General features: G+C 37.6%; 1 protein-coding gene across 4 annotated transcripts in view; it reads left to right on the forward strand.

Moving 5' to 3' along the window:
* Positions 1 to 24,635, forward strand: part of SYNJ2BP (synaptojanin 2 binding protein) — a 51,818-nt gene that overhangs the window by 8,585 nt on the left and 18,598 nt on the right. For all 4 annotated transcript variants that reach the window (XR_013825363.1, XR_013825364.1, XR_013825365.1 and 1 more), the window contains exon 2: positions 22,393 to 22,529. Coding sequence is in view for 1 of the 4 variants with exons in the window: in XM_079908340.1 (XP_079764466.1) it covers positions 22,393 to 22,529 (137 nt within the window). In the remaining 3 variants the exon portion in view is untranslated. The remainder of the gene's footprint in view (positions 1 to 22,392; positions 22,530 to 24,635) is intronic.

The raw sequence follows: 24,635 nt of genomic DNA on the forward strand, positions 1-24,635 counted from the left end.
CTATAATGTGATGGCTCGATGGCTGCAACAACCTTTGTTTACAGTGTTGCAGGCAGTATTTTTTTCATTCACACAGGCCATATTCTTTGTCGCCTCCATCAGATGGGGCACCAGGATGGACAGAGACGGACCATGGGCGTAATACATTTTTTGTTGCTGCACTGTCTTTCTGTTTCTTTGAGGTTTAAGATTTTCCCTCTTTCTCTCTTTGTCATGTTACTCTCTTTTGGGAGAAGTAACAAATAACAACTGACATATTTCATCTTTGGACCAGAGAGTCTCCAGAGAATATAATAGTTTTGGGTGAAAAGATGCCTAGTCATTTAACCTCTTGAATCACTTGTTTGAATCATTCATTCTTTCTTTCTTTCAATCTACACATTTATTGAGCAATGACTGTAGCGCATGTTGCTGTGCCAGGCACTGTGGATACAAAGAGAACTGAATTTTAATATAATGGCAGTGAGCAGTAAAGCATAGTGATTAAGAGCCAGAATACCTGTGTTCCTAGCTATGTGCCTTGGGCAAGTTACCTCACTTCTATATACTTTGATTTCCTTAGCTATAAAATGAGAGTATTAACAGCACCTATTCAGACTTGTTGTGAGAATTAAATGGGGGTTTTGTTTTGTTTTGTTTTACAGATACTTTTATAGTGTTGATTCTGTATCAGGCACTCTTCTAATCAGTTTACCAAAGATAACTCGTTTAATTAATTAAATGGTGCCTGTCATTACTGCTGCTGTGTGGAAAATAGATTTCAGAGGAGCAAGAGTTGAGTCATCCAGGAAAGGCAGGGTAACCTATGTCATAGGCATTTTAGGGACATTGGGTTTCCCCTTCTATATTTCCCTCCTTTCCTTTTGTGCCTTCTTTTTCAGGTTATGAAAAAGCCTACTGGAGGCTCACAGAGACGTTATTAACGTTGCTGCATTTCCCCAGAATTAGAAATGTTAGGAATTCCTGGCTTAGGTGTTACTTCCAATGGCTTTAACAGTCGCTTGCCACCAACTGAGGTTTGTATGTGTCCTAGGTACTGGGTGGGCACAGGAGATACAAAAATGAAAAAAAGCCAATCCCCTGTGCATGGATGTTTATAGCAGCTTTATTCATCATTGGAACTATTGATAATTACTGCAATAGTGTAAAGAGCTAATTAAACAAGTAATTTCAGTGAAATATGTTTCTAGGCAAAAGGAAGAAGACATCGAAAATCTTGGAGACATGGAACAGCTGTGTGTGTGTAAGGGTGAAAAGCAGGGAGGTGGTAATTATTATTTTTTTTTAATTAAGACTTTATTTATTTAGAGCAGTTTTTGTTTCACAGCAAAATTGAGAGGGTACAGAGGTTTCCCATATCTCCCATCCCCACATATGCATAGCCTCCCCCATTATTGACATCCCCCACCAGAGAGGTACATTTGTTACAATTGATGAACCTACATTGATTGACCCATTGTAAATACCCAAAGTCCATAGTTCATACTAGGGTTCACTCTTGGTGTTGTACATTCTATGGGAATGTACAAATGTATAATGACCTATGTCCATCATTATGGTATCATACAGAGTATTTTCACTACCTTAGATCCTCTGTGCTTCACCTATATATCCCTCTCTTCCCTCCTAACCCTAGTAACCACTGATCTTTGCCTTTTCCAGAGTGTCATATAGTTGAAATCATACAGTATGTAGCCTTTCCAGATAGGCTTTTTTCACTGAGTAATATGCATTTAAGGATCCCCACATCTTTTCATGGCTTGATAGTCCATTTATTTTTAGTGCTAAATAATATTCCATTCTCTGGATGTACTACACTTTATCCATTCATCTACTGAAGGAGTTTTGGTTCCTCTAAGTTTGGGTAATTATGAATAAAGTTGCTGTGAATATTCATGCATAGGTTTTTGTGTGGACATAAGTTTTTGATTCCATTGGGTAAATACCAAGGAACGCAATTGCTGGATCATATGGTACGAGTATGTTTAGTTTTGTAAGAAACAAAAGTGGCTGTACCATTTTGCATTCCCACCAGCAGTCAGTGAAAGTTCCTGTAACTCCACATCCTCACCAGCATTTGGTGTTATCAGTGTCCTGAATTTTGGCTATTCTGATAGGTGAGTAGTGGTATCCGATTGTTGTTTTCATTTGCATTTCCCTGATGGCATACGATGTGGAGCATCTTTTCATGTGCTTATTTGACATCTGTAGATCTTCTTTGGTGAGGGCAATTATTAAGTTTTGTTGTTACTGTATAGTGTAGAGCAGGGAGGGTCCAAAGCTGGCTAGAAAGGTAGGTTATAAGGATTTTGAGTTTAAACTTCATCTTCTATATCAGCATTTTTCAGTTCTTTTTAACTTTCAACTTTCATTCACATTAACATCTTGAGACTGTGCTTAGAATTTAAAAAAAAATCATTTTATCATATTTGCATTGAAAAGATACTGTGTGAGAAGTAGGGTACTGTAATCACATTTTTTGCCCAATTATCACCAAATAATCGGTGCTTCAAGTAACTTTAGACTGTCTTTTATTATTGATTAATAATAAGAGTCAATGATAGTTGCTTAGGATACTTGCATTTTCACACTTAAGAATTACCAGATTCATTTTTAAATCAATTTTATTGCAGTATGATTGACATGTAATAAAGTGCATTCATTTTAAGTGTAAAGTTCTAAGGAGTTTGGCGAATAATATACACATGTGTAATCATGACTCATCACTTTAGAAAATTCTCTGTGTGTTCCTGCAGTGGGCCCTTTCACCCATCCTCTAGGCAACCACTGATCTGATTTCTATCACTGTAGATGAGTTTTGCCTAATATAGAACGTCATAGAAATGGTATCATATAGAGTGTATTTAGGCTTCTTTCACTCATCTATGCATTTATTTGTTATTACTGAGTAGTATTTCATTGTGTAAATATACCACATTATGATTATCCATTTACCTATTAATGGACTTTTGGGTTTCCGGGTTTTGATTATTAAAAATAAATCTGCTGTGAGTATTCATATGCAACTCTTTGTGTAAACACGTGTTTTAATTTGCCTTGATTAAATACCTAATAATTGGGAGTGGGTTTGGTGGGTTTTATGGGTAAGTGTGTGTTTAGCTTTAAAAGAAACTGCCAAACTTTTTCAAAGTATGTGTGTCATTTTACAATTCTATCAGCTGTGTATGACAGTTCCAGTTATCTCACATCCAACATTTGCCAACGTTTGATATTATCATTCCTTTTTATTTTAGCCATCGTAGGGGTTGTGGAGTGGTTTTTTGTTTGCATTTCCCAGATAACTAATGATGATGAGCATATTTTTATATGTTTATTGGCCATTCATATATATTCTGAAGTATTTGTTTAAGTCGTTTACCCATTTTTATTGGATTGTTTGTTTTCTTATTATTGGATTGTAAGAGTTCTTTATATATTCTGGGCACAAGTCCTTTGTCATGTATATGTGTTGCAGATATTTTCTTTCAGTTTGGCTTGCCTTTCCTTTTTGGGAAGTAGGGTTTGTGTTTTGAAGAGTAGAAGGCTTTAAGTTTTATGAAGAACAGTTTGTCAAGTTTTTTTTTTTTTTCTTTTATGGTTGTGCTATTTGTGTAATGTCTAAGAAATCTTAAGTACCCCAAGGTAAAGAACATCTTCTTCTATGTTTTCTAATAGAAATGTTATAGATTAGCTTTTACATTTAGTTCCAAGATACATTTCAAATTAATTTATTTTGCATGTGTTTGAGTTAATCATTAAAATTCATTTTTATCTCTATCTCGTATAGATATGCAGTTGTCTCAACACTTATTGAAAACATCCTTTCACCATTGAAATACATTATTATCTGTATCAAAAATCAGTTGACCATTTATATGTGGGCCCAATATTGATCTCAATTTGATTCCATTAGCCTGTCTTTCTCTATACAAATACCATAGTATGTTGACAAATGTAGCTTTATAGTAAACCTTGAAATAAAGTGTGAGTCTTCCAATTTTGTTTCTTTTCAAAAATGTTTTGACTGTTCTAGAACTTTAATAATATAAGTTTCAAAAAAAAACCACCCCAGAGTATTAATTTCCATGTAAATTTTAGAACCAGCTTGTCAGTTTCTACAAATACATCTCTGTTGGATTTTGACTGGGATTGCATTAAAATTATCCATTTTATGAAATAATGCCATTTGCAGCACCATGGATGGATCTAGAGATTATCATACTAAGTGAAGTAAGTCAGAAAGAGACAAATACCATATGCTATCACTTATATGTGTAAACTAAAATATGACACAAATGAACTTATCTACGAAACAGAAACAGACTCATAGACATAGAGAACAGACTTGTGGTTGCCAAGGGGGAGGGAGGGGAGGGGAGGGATAGATTGTGAGTTTGCGATTAGCAGATCCAAACTGTTATACATAGAATGGATGAACAACAATATCCCACTGTATAGCACAGGGAACTATATTCAATATCCTGTGATAAACCCTAATGGAAAAGAATATGAGAAAGAATGTGTGTGTGTATATATATATATATATATATATATATGTATAACTGAATCACTTTACAGCAGAAATTAACACAACATTGTAAATGAACTATACGTCAATAAAAATATATAAATAAATAAAAATCCATTTTGATTTAGAGAGAATTGTATCTTAAAAGTACTAAGACATCTAGTCCAGGACATGGTGTATCTTCATTTATTTAGTTTTTTATTGTTTCCCACAGTTTTTAATATATTTTGATTTGTCATTCAACTAAAATGTTTTCTATTTTCCCTTATAATTTCATCCTTAACTCATAGGTTATTTGTTTTCCAAACATTTAGGGATTTTTTAGATATCTTATTTTTGAGGACAGTGTTTGTGTCCCTCCAAAATTCACATGTTGAAGCCCTAATCTCTAATGTGACTGCATTTGGAGACAGGGCCTTTACTGAAGTAATTAAGGTTAAATGAAGTTATGATGATGGGGCCCCGATCCTATAGAATTAGTGTCCTTATAGAAAGAGACCCAGAGAGCTCACTCTCTCTTTGTGTGTAACAAAGCAGTCATAGGACCAGAGAGCAAGATGGTGGCCACCTACAAGTTAAGAGAAGAGACCTTAGAATGAAATCTGTCTTGCTGGTACTTTGATCTTGGACTTCCTTAGCCTCCAGAACAGAATTTCTGTTAAGTCACTCTGTGGTATTTTGTTATGTCAGCCCAAGAAGACTAATACAGTTATTTTTGTTGATTTCTAATTCATTTCTGTCTTGAAATTTATTGAGACTGACTTTCTTGACCTACCATCAATCCTTGTGAACATTCCCTTTGCACTACAAAAGAATGTTTATAGTTGCTGAGTATGTTGTTCAGTAAATGTAAATTAGGTCAAGTTCATTCTTAGTGTTGTTCAAGTGTTCTATATTTTTACTGACTTTTCTGTTTACTTGTTCTATCAATTACTGAGGGAGAAATGTTGAAATCTACAATAGTCCTTTTTGACTTGCCTTTTTCTCATTTCAGTTTTTGTTTCATTGATACTCAAATTCTGTTATTGGGTACATTCATATCTAGTGTTTCGTCTTCTTATGAATTGACTCCTTTTTTATTAGGAAATGCCCCTTTTTATCCCTTGTAATATTCCTTTTTCCAAAGTTTACTTACTAATACGGTCAATCCAGCTGCTTAGTATATCTATGTTCATTCTTTTTATTTTAAGTTGCATTTACCCGTGTATTTATGATTTCTGGTGGTATTCATTCCTTCATAGAGATCCAAGTTTCCATTCAGTATTTTGTTTTTGCCTGAAGAATTTCCTTTAATATTTATCATAATGTAAATCTGCTTAGGACACATTCTGTCAGCTTTTGTTCTGCTCACAAAGTGTTTATTTTACTTTACTTTTTGAAGGCTGTATTCACTGGACATAGAATTATAAGTTAACTTGTATTTTTCTTTTAGCATTTTAAAGATGATGCTTCATTGACTTATGGCTTGCATAGTTTCTGAGGAGAAGTCTATTGTCGTTCTTATCTTTATTCCTTTGTACTTAAGGTGTCCTTTTTCCCTGTGAACTACTTTTAAGATTTTCTCTTTATACATGGTTTTGAGCAATGTGATTATGATATGTCTTACTGTTTTTTTCTTTTGTATTTATCCTGATTGGGGTTTGTTGAGCTTCTTGGATCTGTTTGTTTATATTTTCATCACATTTGAGCTAATTGTTTTCTTCAGACATTTTTTTCTATCTCCCTTTTTTCCTCTGCTTCTGGAACTCTAGTTACATATATATTAAACCATGTCCTGTTATCCCACGTGTTACTGTGGTTTCCCTATTATGTCTTCTCACTTACCTTTTATTCTGTGGTATCAAATCTGTTGTTACTCACATCTAGTGTATTTTTCCTTCCAGATATTCTAGTTTTCAAACCTATAAGTTTCATTTTCCTAAAAAAATCTTCCATTTTCATCAGTAGAACAGGATAGAGAGCCCAGAAATAAACCCATGCATATATGGTCAATTAATTTATGACAAAGGAGCTAAGCATATACAGTGGAGGAAGGATAGTATCTTCAGTAAATGATGTTGGAAAAACTGGACAGCCATATGCAAAAGAATGCAACTGGCCTACTGTCTTACACCATGCACAAAAATCAGCTCAAAATGATGTCAAAAGCTGCTTCAAGACTGGGGGAAAAACTTCCATTTTCACATTATGTTTGACTTCCTTTAGTTATTTCCACATAGTTATAATAGCCTTTTAAACATCCTTGTCTGCTAGTTTCATCCTCTGTTATTTCTGGTTGTTTCTATTGACCAGTTTTTTTCTTGATTCTAGGTCATGTTTTCTTGCTTCTTAGCATGTTAAATTTTTTTAATTAGATTCTGGATGTTGTGATTGTTACATTGTTCAGTGTCTGCATTTTGTTTTCTTACATTAACATTTTTAATATTACATTGTTGAGTTTGTTTTGGTAGGCAGTTAAGTAACTTGCAGGTCAGTTTCACCTCTTTAGACCTGTTTGTAAGCTTTCCTAGGGTGAGTCGAAAGTAGCATTCACTTCGGAGATAGTTGAGCCCTCCAAATGTTCTAAGTGGGTCTCCACTGAATTTCCTAGTGAATCGCTGAGGATTTCAATTCTGGTTGGTCAAAAGTTGAAAGTCTCCCTGCCTTGCTGAACTCTGAGAATTGTTCAGCCTATAACTTACTAGTTTTTATTTGTCTAGCCTTGTGGAGTTCCACTCAATGTATACATGGCCTCTTGGAAAGACTCATGCAAATACCTGGAGCTCTTTTTCTTTTTTTTTTTCTTTTTTTTTTTTTTTTTTGTCTAACTTCCTCCTTTCCAGAACTTTGCCCTGCAACTTCCAGCAACCTCACCCTCCCCAAACTCTGATCCCCATTTCCTCCAACCAGTGAAGCTGCTAGATTCTATTTGGGTCTTATTCCCTGTGGTGGTGATTTAGAAATTATCTCCACACAGAAAGCTATGGTGATCATAGAGGTACATGGTTTTAATTCAGCAGCCTATTAAGAAGATTATATACCGTGACAAAGTGCAGTTTATTCCAAGAATGTGAAGATGGTTCAATATAAGAAAACTGGTTGATGTGATACAACATATTAATAGAATAAAGGCAAAAAAGCCCACATGATCATCTCAATATACAGAAAAAGGATTTGAGAAAATTCAACACCTTTCCACATTAAAAACACTCAGTAAACTAGGAATAGAAGGAACTTCCTCAACATGATAAAGGTCATATATGAAGAATCCATATATGGGTACATCATAGTCAATGATGTAAGATTGAAAGCTTTTCTTCTAAGATCAGGAACAAGACAAGTATGCTTGCTTTCACCACTTCTATTCAACATAGTGTTGGAAATTCTATCCAGAACAGTTAGGCAAGAAAAAGAAATCAAAGGCGTACAAATAGGAAAGGAAGAAGTAAATGGTCTCTGTTCACAAATGATACAATCTTATATGTAGAAAACTCTAAAGATTCCACCAAAAAAACTTAGAATTAATAATAAACTTAGCAAAGTTGCAAGATACAAAACCAGCACATAAGATTAGTTGAGTTTCTATACATGAGCAATCTGAAAAGGATGTTAAGTAAACATTTCCATTTACAATAGCATCAAAAATAATAAAATACTCATAAATAAATATAACCAAGGAGACAAAAACTTGTACATTGAAAACTACAAAATTTGGCTGAAAGAAATTAAAGGCATGAATAAGTGGAAATACATTCCGCATTCATGGATTAGAAGAGTTAATATCGTCAAGGTGACAGTACTATCCAAAGCGATCTGCAGACTCAGTGCAATCTTTATCAAAATCTCATCTGCCTTTTTGCAGAAATAGAAAACCCCATCCTAGAACTCATATGAAATCTCAAAGGACTCCCTATTAGCCAGAGTAATCTTGAAAACAAACAACAAAGTTGAGGGACTCACAACATCCTGATTTCAAAACTTGTACAAAACTGCAGCATTCAAAACAATGTGGTACTGACATAAGGACAGATATATAGAGCTGTGGAACAGAATAGAGAGCCCAGAAATAAGCCCTCTCATATATGGCCAAATGATTTTTGAAAGGGTACCAAGACCATTCAGTGAGGGGAAAGACAGTCTTTTCAACAAATGATGTTGGGAAAACTGGATATCCACATGGAAAAGAATGAATTTGGATCCTTGCCCTACATCATATACAAAAATTAACTAAAAATGCATCAAACACCTGAATATGAGAGCTAAGATTAAAACTCTTAGAAGAAAAGATAGGGAAATTTTTTCATGACATTGGATTCAGTGATGATTTTTTCGATATGACACCAAATGCACAGGCACAAAAGAAAAAAGATTAATTGGGTTTTACCAAAATTAATAATTTTATGACTCAAAAGATGCTATAAAGAGAGTTAAAGATAACCTACAGAATGGGAGAAGATATTTGCAAACCATATATCTGATAATGGATTAACACCCAAAATATATAAAGAACTCTTACAACTCAACAACAACAACAACAAAACAACCGGATTCAAAAATAAGCAAAGAACTTGAAGAGACATTTCTTAAGAAATATATAAAATGGGCAATAAGCTCATGTAAAGATGTTTGACATCACTAGCCTTTGGGAAATCCAAATCAAAACCACAGTGAGATACCGCTTCACATTCATCAGAATGACTACTATCCCAAAACCCCCCAAAAATGAAGGTGACAAACATTGATGAGGATGTGGGGAAATTGGAACCTTGGGCAATGCTTTTTGGAATTTAAAACGTGGTACAGCTGCTGTAGAAAACAGTTGGGCAGTTCCTCAAATTGTTAAACATAAAATTACCATGTGATCCAGCAATTCAATTCCAGATATACACCAAAAATAATTGAAAACAGGAACTCAAACAGACACTTGTACACCAGTGTTCGTAGCAGCAGCATTCACAATAGCAAAAATGTTGAAACAACCAAATATCTATTGACAGTTGACTAAACAAATGTAGTATGTACATGCAATGGAATATTATTCAGCCTTTAAAAGGAATGAAATTCTGATACCTGTTACAACATGGATGAACCTGGAAGACATTATGCTAAGTGAAATAAGCAAGACACAAAGAACAAATATTTTATAATTCCATTTATATGAGGTATATAGAATAGGCAAACTCGTAGCGACAGAAAGTATAATAGAGGTTACCAGGGGCTGGGGGGGGGAGGAGCGAGGAGTTATTGTTTAATGTATGTAGAATTTCTGTTTGGTATGATGAAAAAGTTCTGGATATGGATACTGGTGATGGTTGCACAACATTGTGAATGTACTTAATGCCACTGAATCATACACTTTAAAATGGTTAAAGTGTTAAATATTATGTTGCATATATTTTACCTCTACACAGACAGTAAGTTGTTTGTCCAGTGGTGCTTGATTTTGTGTTACATATATTTTACCACAAAATGATTAGATGAATAGTGGGTTGTGTGACCAATAGAGCTTGACTGGTGTCTAGGGAAAATTAGTGAGTTATCTTGGGATAGAAAAACCCTGCAGGTAGATAGGGGGAGAGTAGAGTGTTTGTCAATCTAGTGTTCATAACAGTGGCTATCATCATTGGGGTTAATCGACTGTTTTGTTTCATTTTAATAAATTATTTTTTCCAGAATAACAGATTGTGAAACACTGCTTTTTTACTTTATAACCTTTAGATTTTAAAGAGAAGAATCTGAAGGAAATGAAGGATTTTTTGTTCTCTATCATGATAGTAAGAAATAGGGACCCTGACTATGGTGGCAGAACTACAGAATGACCAATTCTTCCTCTGGAATATATTATCCCTGAGGATTGTTCTACAACCATTATCCCAGCATTGCTTATTCCAGCCAGCCCCCAAACAAGTTGAATTCACAGACTTTTTTCTAAAGCAGTTGTTCATACTTTCTACAAAGATACAGTATAGCAAGATGGTTTAAAACTTACACTTAGCAATCAAACATCCTAACTTAGTGTCTGGGCTTTGCAAAGAGTTAACTGTGTGACCTTTTATAAAGTTACTTAATCTCTTCCTGCCTCACTTTTTAAATTCACCTGTAAAATGTGAGTGATAAACACTTCATGTGTTTGTTGAGAAGACTAAATGAGATAATATACATAGAGTACCTAGCATAGTACCTGGTACATATTAAACTCTTAATAAATATTAGTTGTTGCTGCTGCTGTTGCTGCTCTTATTTGGAAACAAGTTCAAGATCCAGACCTGGAGACAGGAGGAGTCCACAAGATGGCATGTCTTGTTTAATTTTACAGGGCTCTTATACTAGGCACATTTTCTTTCTCTCCCAGTCCTATGATGGTGTCATTCTACGCCATCTGTACTTTTTTGTGGTTAGACTTCTCTTCCAAATTAGAGGCCAAGCAATCCATTTTAATCTTGCCACATTTAAAAAATTTATTGGCACGTTATAACCAGGGTTCACTATGGAGTACGTTTTCATTCACTCACTTTTTTAAAAAGTCTATTGAGTCCCCGTCTTTTTCTTTCTCCCTCTCCCTTCAACCCCTTTTGGATAGTAGATGCCAAGAACTGAATTAATTATACTCTTCAGCTCCATAATACATTGTCCTCATCAGTACGTGCAAGGTCCCTCTTTGGTTTTATTTTTACCTTTCATCCCTAAACCTCACCCTGTATCCTTCCCTCACAGATAATGTGTCTTTACATGTCCTTAAATATGCATGCATTTTTGTAAATAGGTAATACTGTTCTGTATGAATGTGTTTTTAAGAAGATTTTATACTATTAATACCAGCATTACATTTTAAAACTCTGTTACTTTGTGTATAATTATTCAGTGCTTCTGAATTTTAATTATCTCTCAGTTACCTGTTCCCCAAAGCAGCAATCCCCCACCTTTTTGGTACCAGGGACCGGTTTCGTGGAAGACAGTTTTTCCACAGATGGTTGTGGGGGGGGGGGTTCAGGTGGTAAAGCAAGTGATGGGGAGCGGCAGGTGAAGCTTTGCTCATTTGCCCGCCGCTCACCTCCTGCTGTGTGGCCCGTTTCCTAACAGACCATGAACCACTACCAGTCCACGGCCTGGGGGTTGGGGACCCCTGCCCCAAAGGATGAACACCTAAATTACCATCAGTTCCTCAATACCACAAAACATGCGGCAATTAACATATTCTTACATTACCCTTGATAGGATGATCACATTGGTCCAAACAGATGCTTTTGACATTGAAGGGGACTATTTTAATTACAGAGACAACAGGCGTATATCAAGACTCCCAAACAAACCAAGATATGTGATCCACCCTATTTATAGAAGATTTTCCTAGGACGTAGCCAATAATCAGCAGTTATATACTGGGATAGCCCTTCCCCCTTCTGGTTGTTTCTAGCTGGCATCTGGTTGGTGCATGTGCTGGCCTGGTTACTGCATATTTTAAATACCACCATTGCTAGAAACTACACATGAGGGAGATGTGTAGGTCACAGGTAAGAGACATCCTTCATTTCAATAAGTTTGAGTTCCAATCCATTCTTGTCTTATTAATAGATGGGTGGACTTTTTAATCTCTCTGTCTTCCTGTATTTCAAGACTTTTCACATTTGTACTTTATATTTATTCATCCTTTCTCCATCAGACTGTCTAGTTTGGGGTTGTCGCAGGCACTACTAGTTTTTTTTTGTTTTGTTTAACATCTTTATTGGAGTATAATTGCTTTACAATGGTGTGTTAGTTTCTGCTTTACAACAAAATGAATCAGTTATATATATACATATGTTCCCATATCTCTTCCCTCTTGCATCTCCCTCCCTCCCACCCTACCTATGCCACCCCTCCAGGCGGTCACAAAGCACCGAGCTGATCTCCCTGTGCTATGCGGCTGCTTCCCACTAGCTATCTACCTTACGTTTGGTAGTGTATATATATCCATGCCTCTCTCTCGCTTTGTCACAGCTTACCCTTCCCCCTCCCCATATCCTCAAGTCCATTCTCTAGTAGGTCTGTGTCTTTATTCCTGTCTTACCCCTAGGTTCTTCGTGACATTTTGTCTTTCTTAAATTCCATATATATGTGTTAGCATACGGTATTTGTCTCTCTCTCTTCCTGACTAACTTCACTCTGTATGACAGACTCTAGGTCTATCCACCTCATTACAAATAGCTCAATTTTGTTTCTTTTTATGGCTGAGTAATATTCCATTATATATATGTGCCACATCTTCTTTATCCATTCATCCGATGATGGACACTTACACCATCATTGGATTAATGGACACTTAGACACTTGTTTCCATCTCCGGGCTATTGTAAATAGAGCTGCAATGAACATTTTGGTACATGACTCTTTTTGAATTATGGTTTTCTCAGGGTATATGCCCAGTAGTGGGATTGCTGGGTCATATGGTAGTTCTATTTGTAGTTTTTTAAGGAACCTCCATACTGTTGTCCACAGTGGTTGTATCAATTTACATTCCCACCAACAGTGCAAGAGTGTTTCCTTTTCTCCACACCCTCTCCAGCATTTATTGTTTCTAGTTTTTTTGATGATGGCCATTCTGACTGGTGTGAGATGATATCTCATTGTAGTTTTGATTTGCATTTCTCTAATGATTAGTGATGTTGAGCATTCTTTCATGTGTTTGTTGGCAGTCTGTATATCTTCTTTGGAGAAATGTCTATTTAGGTCTTCTGCCCATTTTTGGATTGGGTTGTTTGTTTATTTGTTATTGAGCTGCATGAGCTGCTTATAAATTTTGGAGATTAATCCTTTGTCAGTTGCTTCATTTGCAAATATTCTCTCCCATTCTGAGGGTTGTCTTTTGGTTTTGTTTATGGTTTCCTTTGCTGTGCAAAAGCTTTGAAGTTTCATTGGGTTCCATTTGTTTATTTTTGTTTTTATTTCCATTTCTCTAGGAGGTGGGTCAAAAAGGGTCGTTCTGTGATTTATGTCATAGAGTGTCCTGCCTATATTTTCCTCTAAGAGTTTGATAGTTTCTGGCCTTACATTTAGGTCTTTAATCCATTTTGAGCTTATTTTTGTGTATGGTGTTAGGGAGTGATCTAATCTCATACTTTTCCATGTGCCTGTCCAGTTTTCCCAGCACCACTTATTGAAGAGGCTGTCCTTTCTCCACTGTACATTCCTGCCTCCTTTTTCAAAGATAAGGTGACCATATGTGTGTGGGTTTATCTCTGGGCTTTCTATCCTGTTCCATTGATCTATCTTTCTGTTTTTGTGCCAGTACCATACTGTCTTGATTACTGTAGGTTTGTAGTATAGTCTGAAGTCAGGGAGCCTGATTCCTCCAGCTCCGTTTTTCATTCTCAAGATTGCTTTGACTATTCGGGGTCTTTTGTGTTTCCATACAAATTGTGGAATTTTTTGTTCTAGTTCTGTGAAAAATGCCAGTGGTAGTTTGATAGGGATTGCATTGAATCTGTAGATTGCTTTGGGTCGTAGAGTCATTTTCACAATGTTGATTCTTCCAATCCAGGAGCATGGTATATCTCTCCATCTATTTGTATCATCTTTAATTTCTTTCATCAGTGTCTTAAAATTTTCTGCATACAGATCTTTTGTCTCCTTAGGTAGGTTTATTCCTAGATATTTTATTCTTTTTGTTCCAATGGTAAATGGGAGTGTTTTCTTGATTTCACTTTCAGATTTTTCATCATTAGTGTATAGGAATGCAAGAGATTTCTGTGCATTAATTTTGTATCCTGCAACTTTACCAAATTCATTGATTAGCTCTAGTAGTTTTCTGGTAGCATCTTTAGGATTCTCTGTGTGTAGTATCATGTCATCTGCAAACAGTGACAGCTTTACTTCTTCTTTTCCGATTTGGATTCATTTTATTTCCTTCTCTTCTCTGATTACTGTGGCTAAAACTTCCAAAACTATGTTGAATAATAGTGGTGAGAGTGGGCAACCTTGTCTTGTTCCTGATCTTAGTGGAAATGCTTTCAGTTTTTCACCATTGAGGACAATGTTAGCTGTGGGTTTGTCATATATGGCCTTTATTATGTTGAGGAAAGTTCCCTCTATGCCTGCTTTCTGTAGGGTTTTTATCATAAATGGGTGTTGAATTTTGTTGAAAGCTTTCTCTGCATCTATTGAGATGATCATATGGTTTTTCTCCTTCAATTTGTTAATATGGTGTATCACATTGATTGATTTGCGTATATTGAAGAATCCTTGCATTCCTGGAATAAATCCCACTTGATCATGGTGTATGATCCTTTTAATGTGCTGTTGGATTCTGTTTGCTAGTATTTTGTTGAGGATTTTTGCATCTATGTTCATCAGTGATATTGGCCTGTAGTTTTCTTTCTTTGTGACATCCTTGTCTGGTTTTGGTATCAGGGTGATGGTGGCCTCGTAGAATGATTTTGGGAATGTTCCTCCCTCTGCTATATTTTGGAAGAAGTTGAGAAGGATAGGTGTTAGCTCTTCTCTGGATGTTTGATAGAATTCGCCTGTGAAGCCTTCTGGTCCTGGGCGTTTGTTTGTTGGAAGATTTTTAATCACAGTGTCAATTTCAGTGCTTGTGATTGGTCTGTTCATACTTTCTGTTTCTTCCTGGTTCAGCCTTGGCAGGTTGTGCATTTCTAAGAATTTGTCCATTTCTTCCAGGTTGTCCATTTTATTGGCATAGAGTTGCCTGTAGTAATCTCTCATGAACTTCTGTATTTCTGCAGTGTCAGTTGTTACCGCTCCTTTTTCATTTCTAATTCTATTGATTTGAGTCTTCTCCCTTTTTTTCTTGATGAGTCTGGTTAGTGGTTTATCAATCTTCTCAAAGAACCAGCTTTTAGTTTTATTGATCATTGCTATCGTTTCCTTCATTTCTTTTTCATTTATTTCTGATCTGATTTTTATGATTTCTTTCCTGCTGCTAACTTTGGGGTTTTTTTGTTCTTCTTTCTCTAATTGCTTTAGGTGCAAGGTTAGGTTGTTTATTCGAGATGTTTCCTGTTTCTTAAGGTAGGAGTGTATTGCTATAAACTTCCCTCTTCGAACTGGTTTTGCTGCATCCCATTGATTTTGGGCTGTTGTGTCTCCATTGTCATTTGTTTCTAGGTATTTTTTGATTTCCTCTTCGATTTCTGCAGTGATCACTTCGTTATTAAGTAGTGTATTGTTTAGCCTCCATGTGTTTGTATTTTTTACAGATCTTTTCCTGTAATTGATATCTAGTCTCATGGCGTTGTGGTCAGAAAAGATACTTGATACAATTTCAATTTTCTTAAATTTTCCGAGTCTTGATTTGTGACCCAAGATGTGATGTATCCTGGAGAATGTTCCATGCGCACTTGAGAAAAATGTGTATTCTGTTGTTTTTGGATGGAGTGTCCTATAAATATCAATTAAGTCCATCTTGTTTAATGTATCATTTAAAGCTTGTTTCCTTATTTATTTTCATTTTGGATGATCTGTCCATTGGTGAAAGTGAGGTGTTAAAGTCCCCTACTATGAATGTGTTACTGTCAATTTCCCCTTTTATGGCTGTCAGTATTTGCCTTATGTATTGAGGTGCTCCTATGTTGGGTGCATAAATATTTACAATTGTTATATCTTCTTCTTGGATTGATCCCTTGATCATTATGTAGTGTCCTTCTTTGTCTCTTCTAATAGTCTTTATTTTTAAGTCTATTTTGTCTGATGTGAGAATTGCTACTCCAGCTTTCTTTTGGTTTCCATTTGCATGAAATATCTTTTTCCATCCCCTTACTTTCAGTCTGTATGTGTCTCTAGGTCTGAAGTGGGTCTCTTGTAGACAGCAAATATATGGGTCTTGTTTTTGTATCCATTCAGCCAATCTGTGTCTTTTGGTGGGAGCATTTAGTCCATTTACATTTAAGGTAATTATCGATATGTATGTTCCTCTTCCCATTTTCTAAATTGTTTTGGGTTCGTTATTGTAGGTGTTTTCCTTTTCTTGTGTTTCTTGCCTAGAGTAGTTCCTTTAGCAGTTGTTGTAGAGCTGGTTTGGTGGTGCTGAACTCTCAGCTTTTGCTTGTCTGTAAAGGTTTTAATTTCTCCATCAAATCTGAATGAGATCCTTGCTGCATAGAGTAATCTTGGTTGCAGGTTTTTCGTCTTCATCACTTTAAATATGTCCTGCCAGTCCCTTCTGGCTTGCAGAGTTTCTGCTGAAAGATCAGTTGTTAACCTTATGGGGATTCCCTTGTGTGTTATTTGTTGTTTTTCTCTTGCTGCTTTTAATATGTTTTCTTTGTATTTAATTTTTGACAGTTTGATTAATATGTGTCTTGGCGTGTTTCTCCTTGGATTTATCCTGTATGGGACTCTCTGTGCTTCCTGGACTTGATTAACTATTTCCTTTCCCATATTAGGGAAGTTTTCAACTATAATCTCTTCAAATATTTTCTCAGTCCCTTTCTTTTTCTCTTCTTCTTCTGGAACCCCTATAATTCGAATGTTGGTGTGTTTAATGTTGTCCCAGAGGTCTCTGAGACTGTCCTCAGTTCTTTTCATTCTTTTTTCTTTATTCTGCTCTGCAGTAGTTATTTCCACTATTTTATCTTCCAGGTCACTTATCCGTTCTTCTGCCTCAGTTATTCTGCTATTGATCCCATCTAGAGTATTTTTAATTTCATTTATTGTGTTGTTCATCGTTGTTTGTTTCGTCTTTATTTCTTCTAGGTCCTTGTTAAATGTTTCTTGCATTGTCTCTATTCTATTTCCAAGATTTTGGATCATCTTTACTATCATTATTCTGAATTCTTTTTCAGGTAGACTGCCTATTTCCTCTTCATTTGTTAGGTCTGGTGGGTTTTTATCTTGCTCCTTCATCTGCTGTGTGTTTTTCTGTCTTCTCTTTTTGCTTACCTTACTGTGTTTGGGGTCTCCTTTTTGCAGGCTGCAGGTTCGTAGTTCCTGTTGTTTTTGGTGTCTGTCTCCAGTGGCTAAGGTTGGTTCAGTGGGTTGTGTAGGCTTCCTGGTGGAGGGGACTAGTGCCTGTGTTCTGGTGGATGAGGCTGGATCTTGTCTTTCTGGTGGGCAGGTCCACGTCTGGTGGTGTGTTTTGGGGTGTCTGTGGACTTATTATGATTTTCGGCAGCTTCTCTGCTAATGGGTGGGGTTTTGTTCCTGTCTTGCTAGTTGTTTGGCATAGGATGTCCAGCACTGTAACTTGCTGGTCGTTGAGTGAAGCTGGGTGTTGGTGTTGAGATGGAGATCTCTGGGAGATTTTCGCTGTTTGATATTGTGTGGAGCTGGGAGGTCTCTTGTGGACCAGTGTCCTGAAGTTGGCTCTCCCACCTCAGAGGCACAGCACTGACTCCTGGCTGCAGCACCAAGAGCCTTTTATCCACACGGCTCAGAATAAAAGGGAGAAAAAGTAAAAAGAAAGAATTAGTAGAAGAAAGAAAGAAAGGAGGGAGGAAGGAGGGAAGGGAGGAAAAAAAGAAAGAAGGAAGATAAAGTAAAATAAAATAAAGATAAAATATAATAAAGTTATTAAAATAAAATAATTATTAAGAGAAAAAGAAAAAAAAACGGATAGAACCCTAAGACAAATGGTGGAAGCAAAGCTATACAGACAAAATCTCACACAGAAGCATGCACATACACACTCACAAAAAGAGGAAAAGGGGGAAAAATCATAAATCTTGCTCTCAAAGTCCACCTCCTGAATTTGGGATGATTCGTTGTCTATTCATGTATTCCACAGATGCAGGGTACATCAAGTTGATTGTGGAGCTTTAATCCGCTGCTTCTGAGGCTGCTGGGAGAGATTTCCCTTTCTCTTCTTTGTTCTCACAGCTCCCAGGGGCTCAGCTTTGGATTTGGCCCCGCCTCTGCATGTAGGTCGCTGGAGGGCGTCTGTTCTTCGCTCAGGACGGGGTTAAAGCCGCTGACTCGGGGGCTCTGGCTCACTCAGGCCGCAGGGGAGGGAGGGGCACGGAGTGCGGGGTGAGCCTGCGGTGGCAGAGGCCAGAGTGACGTTGCACCAGCCTGAGGCGCGCCGTGCGTTCTCCCGGGGGAGTTGTCCCTGGATCCCGGGACCCTGGCAGTGGCGGGCTGCACAGGCTCCCCGGAAGGGGGATGTGGAGAGTGACCTGTGCTCGCACACAGGCTTCTTGGTGGCAGCAGCAGCCTTAGCGTCTCATGCCCGTCTCTGGGGTCCACGCTTTTAGCCGCCGCTCGCGCCCATCTCTGGAGCTCCTTTAAGCAGCGCTCTTAATCCCCTCTCCTCACGCACCAGGAAACAAAGAGGGAAGAAAAAGTCTCTTGCCTCTAAGGCAGGTCCAGACTTTTTCCCAGACTCCCTCCTGGCTAGCCGTGGCGCACTAACCCGCTGCAGGCTGTGTCCACGCCGCCAGCACCAGTCCTCTCCCTGCGCTCCGACTGAAGCACGAGCCTCAGCTCCCAGCCCCGCCCGCCCCGGCCGGGGAGCAGGCAAGCCTCTCGGGCTGGTGAGTGCCGGTCGGCACCTATCCTCTGTGCGGGAATCTCTTCGCTTTGCCCTCCTCACCCGTTGCTGCGCTCTCCTCCACGGCTCCAAAGCTTCCCCCTCCGCCACCCGCAGTCTCTGCCCGCGAGGGGGCTTCCTAGTGTGTGGAAACCTTTCCTCCTTCACAGCTCCCTCCCGCTGGTGCAGGTCCCGTCCCTATTCTTCTATCTCTGTTTATTCTTTTTTCTTTTGCCCTACCCAGGTATGTGGGGGGTTTCTTGCCTTTTGGGAGGTCTGAGATCTTCTGCCAGCGTTCAGTAGGTGTTCTGTAACAGTTGTTCTACGTGTAGATGTATTTCTCTGGTGTATCTGTGGGGAGGAAGGTGATCTCCGCGTCTTACTCTTCCGCCATCTTCCAGGCACTACTAGTTTATTGACAACTACTCTTAGTGCAGTTACTCCATATAGCAACCACTACATAGTTTATAAAGGAGTTTTTCAGATTTTATGTTATTGGATGCTAACAACTACCTTTTGAGATAGAGAGGACAGAATTTATAATCCTTACATTACAGAAGAAGCTGAGGATCAGAGATACACTCACTTGTTTTAGTCCGCATACCAAGTAAGTTATGGAGTTGAATTTGTGGCCAGGTCTTCTGACTTTAATTGACTTCTGCAGAATCTAAAAGGTACAGGAAAAAGGATAAATTTCTATTTGTTGTTAAAGCAGGGACTGTCCAGTTTAGCTTTATGTTTTCCTCAGAATATAATGCAGTGCCTGACACACAGTAAATGATCAATAATTTTTACTGAGTAAGTGGATAGAGGATTACGTAGGTATCCATGGGGCCCAGGTTTAAACTGGTAGTATTGGTACTCAGTTCTTCGGTGATTCCCGTTTATTGCAGCGATGCTTCAAATTATAGATAAGTTCAGTTTGTAAATGTTGTAACCGTAGAAAGGGACTTCATGTCAGTCCAGAAATTCTCATATTAATTGGTGTGGTTCATTTACAATTGAAGTAGCAATAAGCATGGTTATAAACATGCCTATATAATGTGATGGGGGGAATAGACTACACTTGTTTGTTTATAGAAAATTTTGGTAACATTTTTTTCCACTCTCCTTTTTTTTCTTTTTAATTTTTATTGGAGTATAGTTGCTTTACAATGTTGTGTTAGTTTCTACTGTACAGCAAAATGAATCAGCTATACACATACTCTGTTTTGGATTTCCTTCCAATTTAGGTCACCATCCACTCTCCTTTTTTTTTTTTTTTTTTTTTTTTTGTGGTACGCGGGCCTCTCACTGCTGTGGCCGCTCCCGTTGCGGAGCACAGGCTCCGGACGCGCAGGTTCAGCGGCCATGGCTCACGGGCCCAGCCGCTCTGCGGCATGTGGGATCCACCTGGACCGGCGCACGAAACCGTGCCCCCCGACTCGGCAGGCGGACTCTCAACCACTGCGCCACCAGGGAAGCCCCACTCTCCTTTTTTAATCACTGTTCTGTAGCTTTAAATAAGCAGTAGCAGAGTCCCTTTTCTCCCTAATTACTATGTTGCATTCAGCTGCTTAACACATACTTCCTGTTTCCAGGATCCCCAGAGGCAGCTCTAGTGTTTGGTGAGGATATTGAATTTCATTGAAAGATTTTCTCCAGATAGTTTCTTCCAGTAGTGAGAGAGGCTGGTTGGCCTCAACCACCTTGCTCAAACCTGTCACAGTCTTAAAGTTATTTCAAAGCCTTTTATAATCAAGGTCCACCTACCTTTCCATCTGATCTAAATTAACTACCTCCCATCCCCTTTCCAATACCTCCCACCCACTATGATTCAAATTAAGAGTTTTCTGAGGGAAACCATTTAGTAACATAAAATTTTCATACCCTACCCTTTAAAGAAACTGAAATAGTCATCTTCCAGTGGAAGTTCTTTCTATTATGTATTCTTCTTTTCATTCTCTAGCTATAGGTACACTGTACACAAGGTATGATATTTCAATTAGACATTTCCTGCTGCTTCCTTCTTTGGCCATGTGTTTCCATAAATCATAGATCGATTCGCTACTGCTTATGTTAATATTGTGAGGGTCACTTATAAGCTTTCCTCTCACCTTTTTAAGTATCTGTTTTCTGTTGAAATCAGTAGAAGAGGCTACTGATTATGGCTGTTTTTTTCAGTTGTGCCACCAGATATTTGTTTTTCAATTGTTTCCTAACTATCTCCTTTCTCTTTGCACTGTGGCTTTGAATTCTACAGTACCTGACATAAAGAAAGCCCTAGGGAAGTTCCCTTTTCTTTCATTTCTTTTTATTGCATAGATAAAATCCCTATATAAATGGTTTTGTAAAATGAAGTCCTTCCCACAACTTAGTGTTTGGTCCATGGAAAAATTACCTTGGTAGTCAATTTTCGTTCTTTTTTAAATTCAGTTTTATTTTATTGTGGTAAGAACACTTAAATGAGATCTGCTCTCAACGGATTCTTATGTGTCTAATAAGGCTGTTGTTATCTATAAGGCACAATGTTGTACATCAGCTTTCCATAACTTCCATCTTGCATAACTGAAATTTTATCCTTGTTTAAAATAATCACGCATTGAAGTGAAGAATAGAATGGTAATTGCCAGGGGCTAGGAAAAGGGGGAAATGGGTAGTTGCTAATCAATAGGTTATCAGTTATCTATAGTGAATAAAACTTGGCAATCACTGTACCCAAGGATGTGGTTATTTGTACTTGAGGTATAAAAGGAAAGAAGAGTGAATTTGGTGATTTAGTCCTGTCATGAAGCATAAGTTACCTTTTTAGTTCCCAGGTTTTCTGCCAACGCCTACAGTACTGCCCCCTCAATTCAAACTAGGAAAAAAAAAAAAAATGAACTCCCAAGGTCATTTCTTCCAAAGCACCACCATCCACAAACTCTCCTGACGTTAGGAGAAGTATTGAGGGGATGGTTTGCTTAAGAATCTCTCTCCTACTAAATAAGGAACCGTTCGTTTGCCGATTAGTTTAAAGCATAGCTTCTTCTAAGCAGGAAAGTCAAGATTTGGGGCCTCTGAATGCCACCAACAGAATCAAAATCAAATGTGAGCAGAAGTACATCTTAAAAGAATCAGCATTATTTTTTCACTGAGCTCAGTATAGATCTTTCTTTTTATATTCACCTAACCATGTTGATCATTGTGTTTGTATTTTTAGTCCTGCCTGGTCTGAGTGGGCAACTCTCGGTACTCTTGACCTCTGTTGGTGATACTAATCATTTACCTTGCCCATGACTAGCCACCAGCTACATCACAGTCTTAACTTCCCCGCCTCCTACCCCCCCACTCCCCAACCCCCACCCTTGCCACATGGCCTTTCCTTTCTCCTTCTCCTCTTCTCTAATCCCTTTCCTTCTTCTTCACCCCTATCTCCTTTACAACTCCTCCATGATTTTCTTAGGGCTGGGCTTCAACATCGTCGGTGGCACAGATCAGCAGTATGTCTCCAATGACAGTGGCATCTTCGTCAGCCGCATCAAAGAGAACGGGGCTGCAGCCCTGGATGGGCGGCTCCAGGAGGGTGATAAGATCCTCTCGGTGAGAACTGGCTTCCACCTCCTTCACTGTCCCTGGCTCCCTAGACCCTAGTCCCTACCCCCAACTCCTTCCTTGGGAAGATTCCTGCCTGCCCTTTTGGATCAGGAAATACAGTAAGGAAAACTTGAGAATGGGTTAAGATTAAAGTATAGTATGTAGTTAGAAACTATGCAGTTTAATATTTTGACAGATAACTGCATTCTCTCCAGAACACTGGGAACTAGGTTCCATGGTGAAGAAGGACTTGAAAAATACAGGGGTTAAGAAGAGAGCCATGTTACTCAAAAAGTTTTGGTTAAATGTAAATTATTGAAAAATGAGAATGGTTAGAAAGTTTTGAGCACTCTGTGCTAAGCAGTATGCTGAGAACTTTAAACTTATTTAATATTGTAGCAACCCTATGAAGTGGTACAATTATTATGCCTGTTTTGCAGCTAAGGAAGCTGAGGCTTGGTGAGGTCAAACAGCTTGCTCAAGGTCATTCAACTAGTGTATGGCAGAGGACTTGGTCTGTGAATTTGGAACCTCTACTCTTAACCCATATACTATATTGCCTCCTAAAAGATAAGTGAGGAGCTAGGGTTCGTTATCCTAAACAGAAAGTTGCATGGTTATTTACTAATAGAGTTTATGTATGGTTCTGTATAAAAACTGAAATTAGTCTTTTCTATTAAGGGTAGAATTAGGGAACAAAAAGACATAAACCTCAGTGTGAGAGAATTTATTAGACACAAGCCAAGATAAGGAGCCTTTCTTATGTGAGCCATCACCTCAGAGAGAAAAGAAATTATTTGAAGGCCACTCAAGTTTCTTAAAAAGGTATGGTAGGAGATAAATGTTAATGAAAAGAAAAGTAGATATCTAAGAAACTGAGCTCATTTGTCTTTAAAATTTTTAGCGAAGAGGACTTGACTATCAAAATAAAAGAATTATTACAAAGATCTCTACAAGATATAAAACACTACAAATATATGTACGACATTGATTCAAGGTTATGTTCTAGCCAATTAAGGAAAAAGTATGTGAAAGAAGAGAGGAAGAAATGCCAGGCAAAGAAAAGGCAAAAATATAAGACAGGTAACGGAGAGAAAAAAAAGACGACAGAAAGAGAAAAAGATGGAGCTTACGCAAGAGGAAAAGGCCAGCATATTCTCTATTCTATCTAGGGCTATATTCCCTGACTCCAGTTTCCCTGCCAAGAGTTTGCTCCAAAATTCAAATTCTAGATCCTGTTTCTTAAGAAATATTGCCTCACCATCCTATTCCCACTGTATCCTTAAGTGAACTTGTTAGGTATTAACCATTAAATTGTTCCATCTATTCTTGAGCTCACTTTATCTCTTTGATGTACTTAAGTACTCACTTATAATTGGCTTTGGAATCTCTGTAAAATGATGCTAAATTATTTATTAGCCTATATTCTCATTTATTCTTTACGGGATTCCCTAGTTTCCTCACATGGTTATTTTTCCATGTTGTAAAATTTGCTCCAACTCTTTCTTTTAACTGTTGCCAGATAATCAGACTAATAATATGTCCTTTCCTTAGTGCATATCCATTTTGGGTAACTAATAGAAGTATCATTAAGTGGTCTAGATTTCAGGTGAGTTATTAATGACTATTAATTTAATCTTTCCATTTCTCCCTAAATAATGCCCATGTTTTATCTTAATTTCAAGTTCTAAAATTAAATAACTGCATGATTTATCATGCAGTTTCTCCTTTCTCATCAAAAGTGAAATTTAATTTTTTGTGATCACTGTGGATGAATGTAAATGATTTTTAAGACCCTGTTGTATCTGACAACCATGAAACAAAAACAGATATTACCAATAGAAGAAAAGATCTGAAGTTGAGATGAGGGTTGGAGAGTCCTTACCCAAAGTTCATTTGTATGTGTGTGTGATGGTGAGAATGCTTTAATATTTATATAGGCTATCAGAGAACCTGGGAAAATTATATTTTTGTAAAAAAATAAACTATGTAGGTTTCTCATTTCTCCTGTGTGTCTACCTAAATGAAGGGAGGTAGATAGTCAAGAATAGTCAATTCTCAGTGAACTCTACATGTTTAATGAAACTTATAACTTCAGGGTGATGTAGCTGA

This window comes from Stenella coeruleoalba (assembly GCF_951394435.1).
Source record: "Stenella coeruleoalba genome assembly, chromosome: 2".
NCBI lineage: Eukaryota > Metazoa > Chordata > Mammalia > Artiodactyla > Delphinidae > Stenella > Stenella coeruleoalba.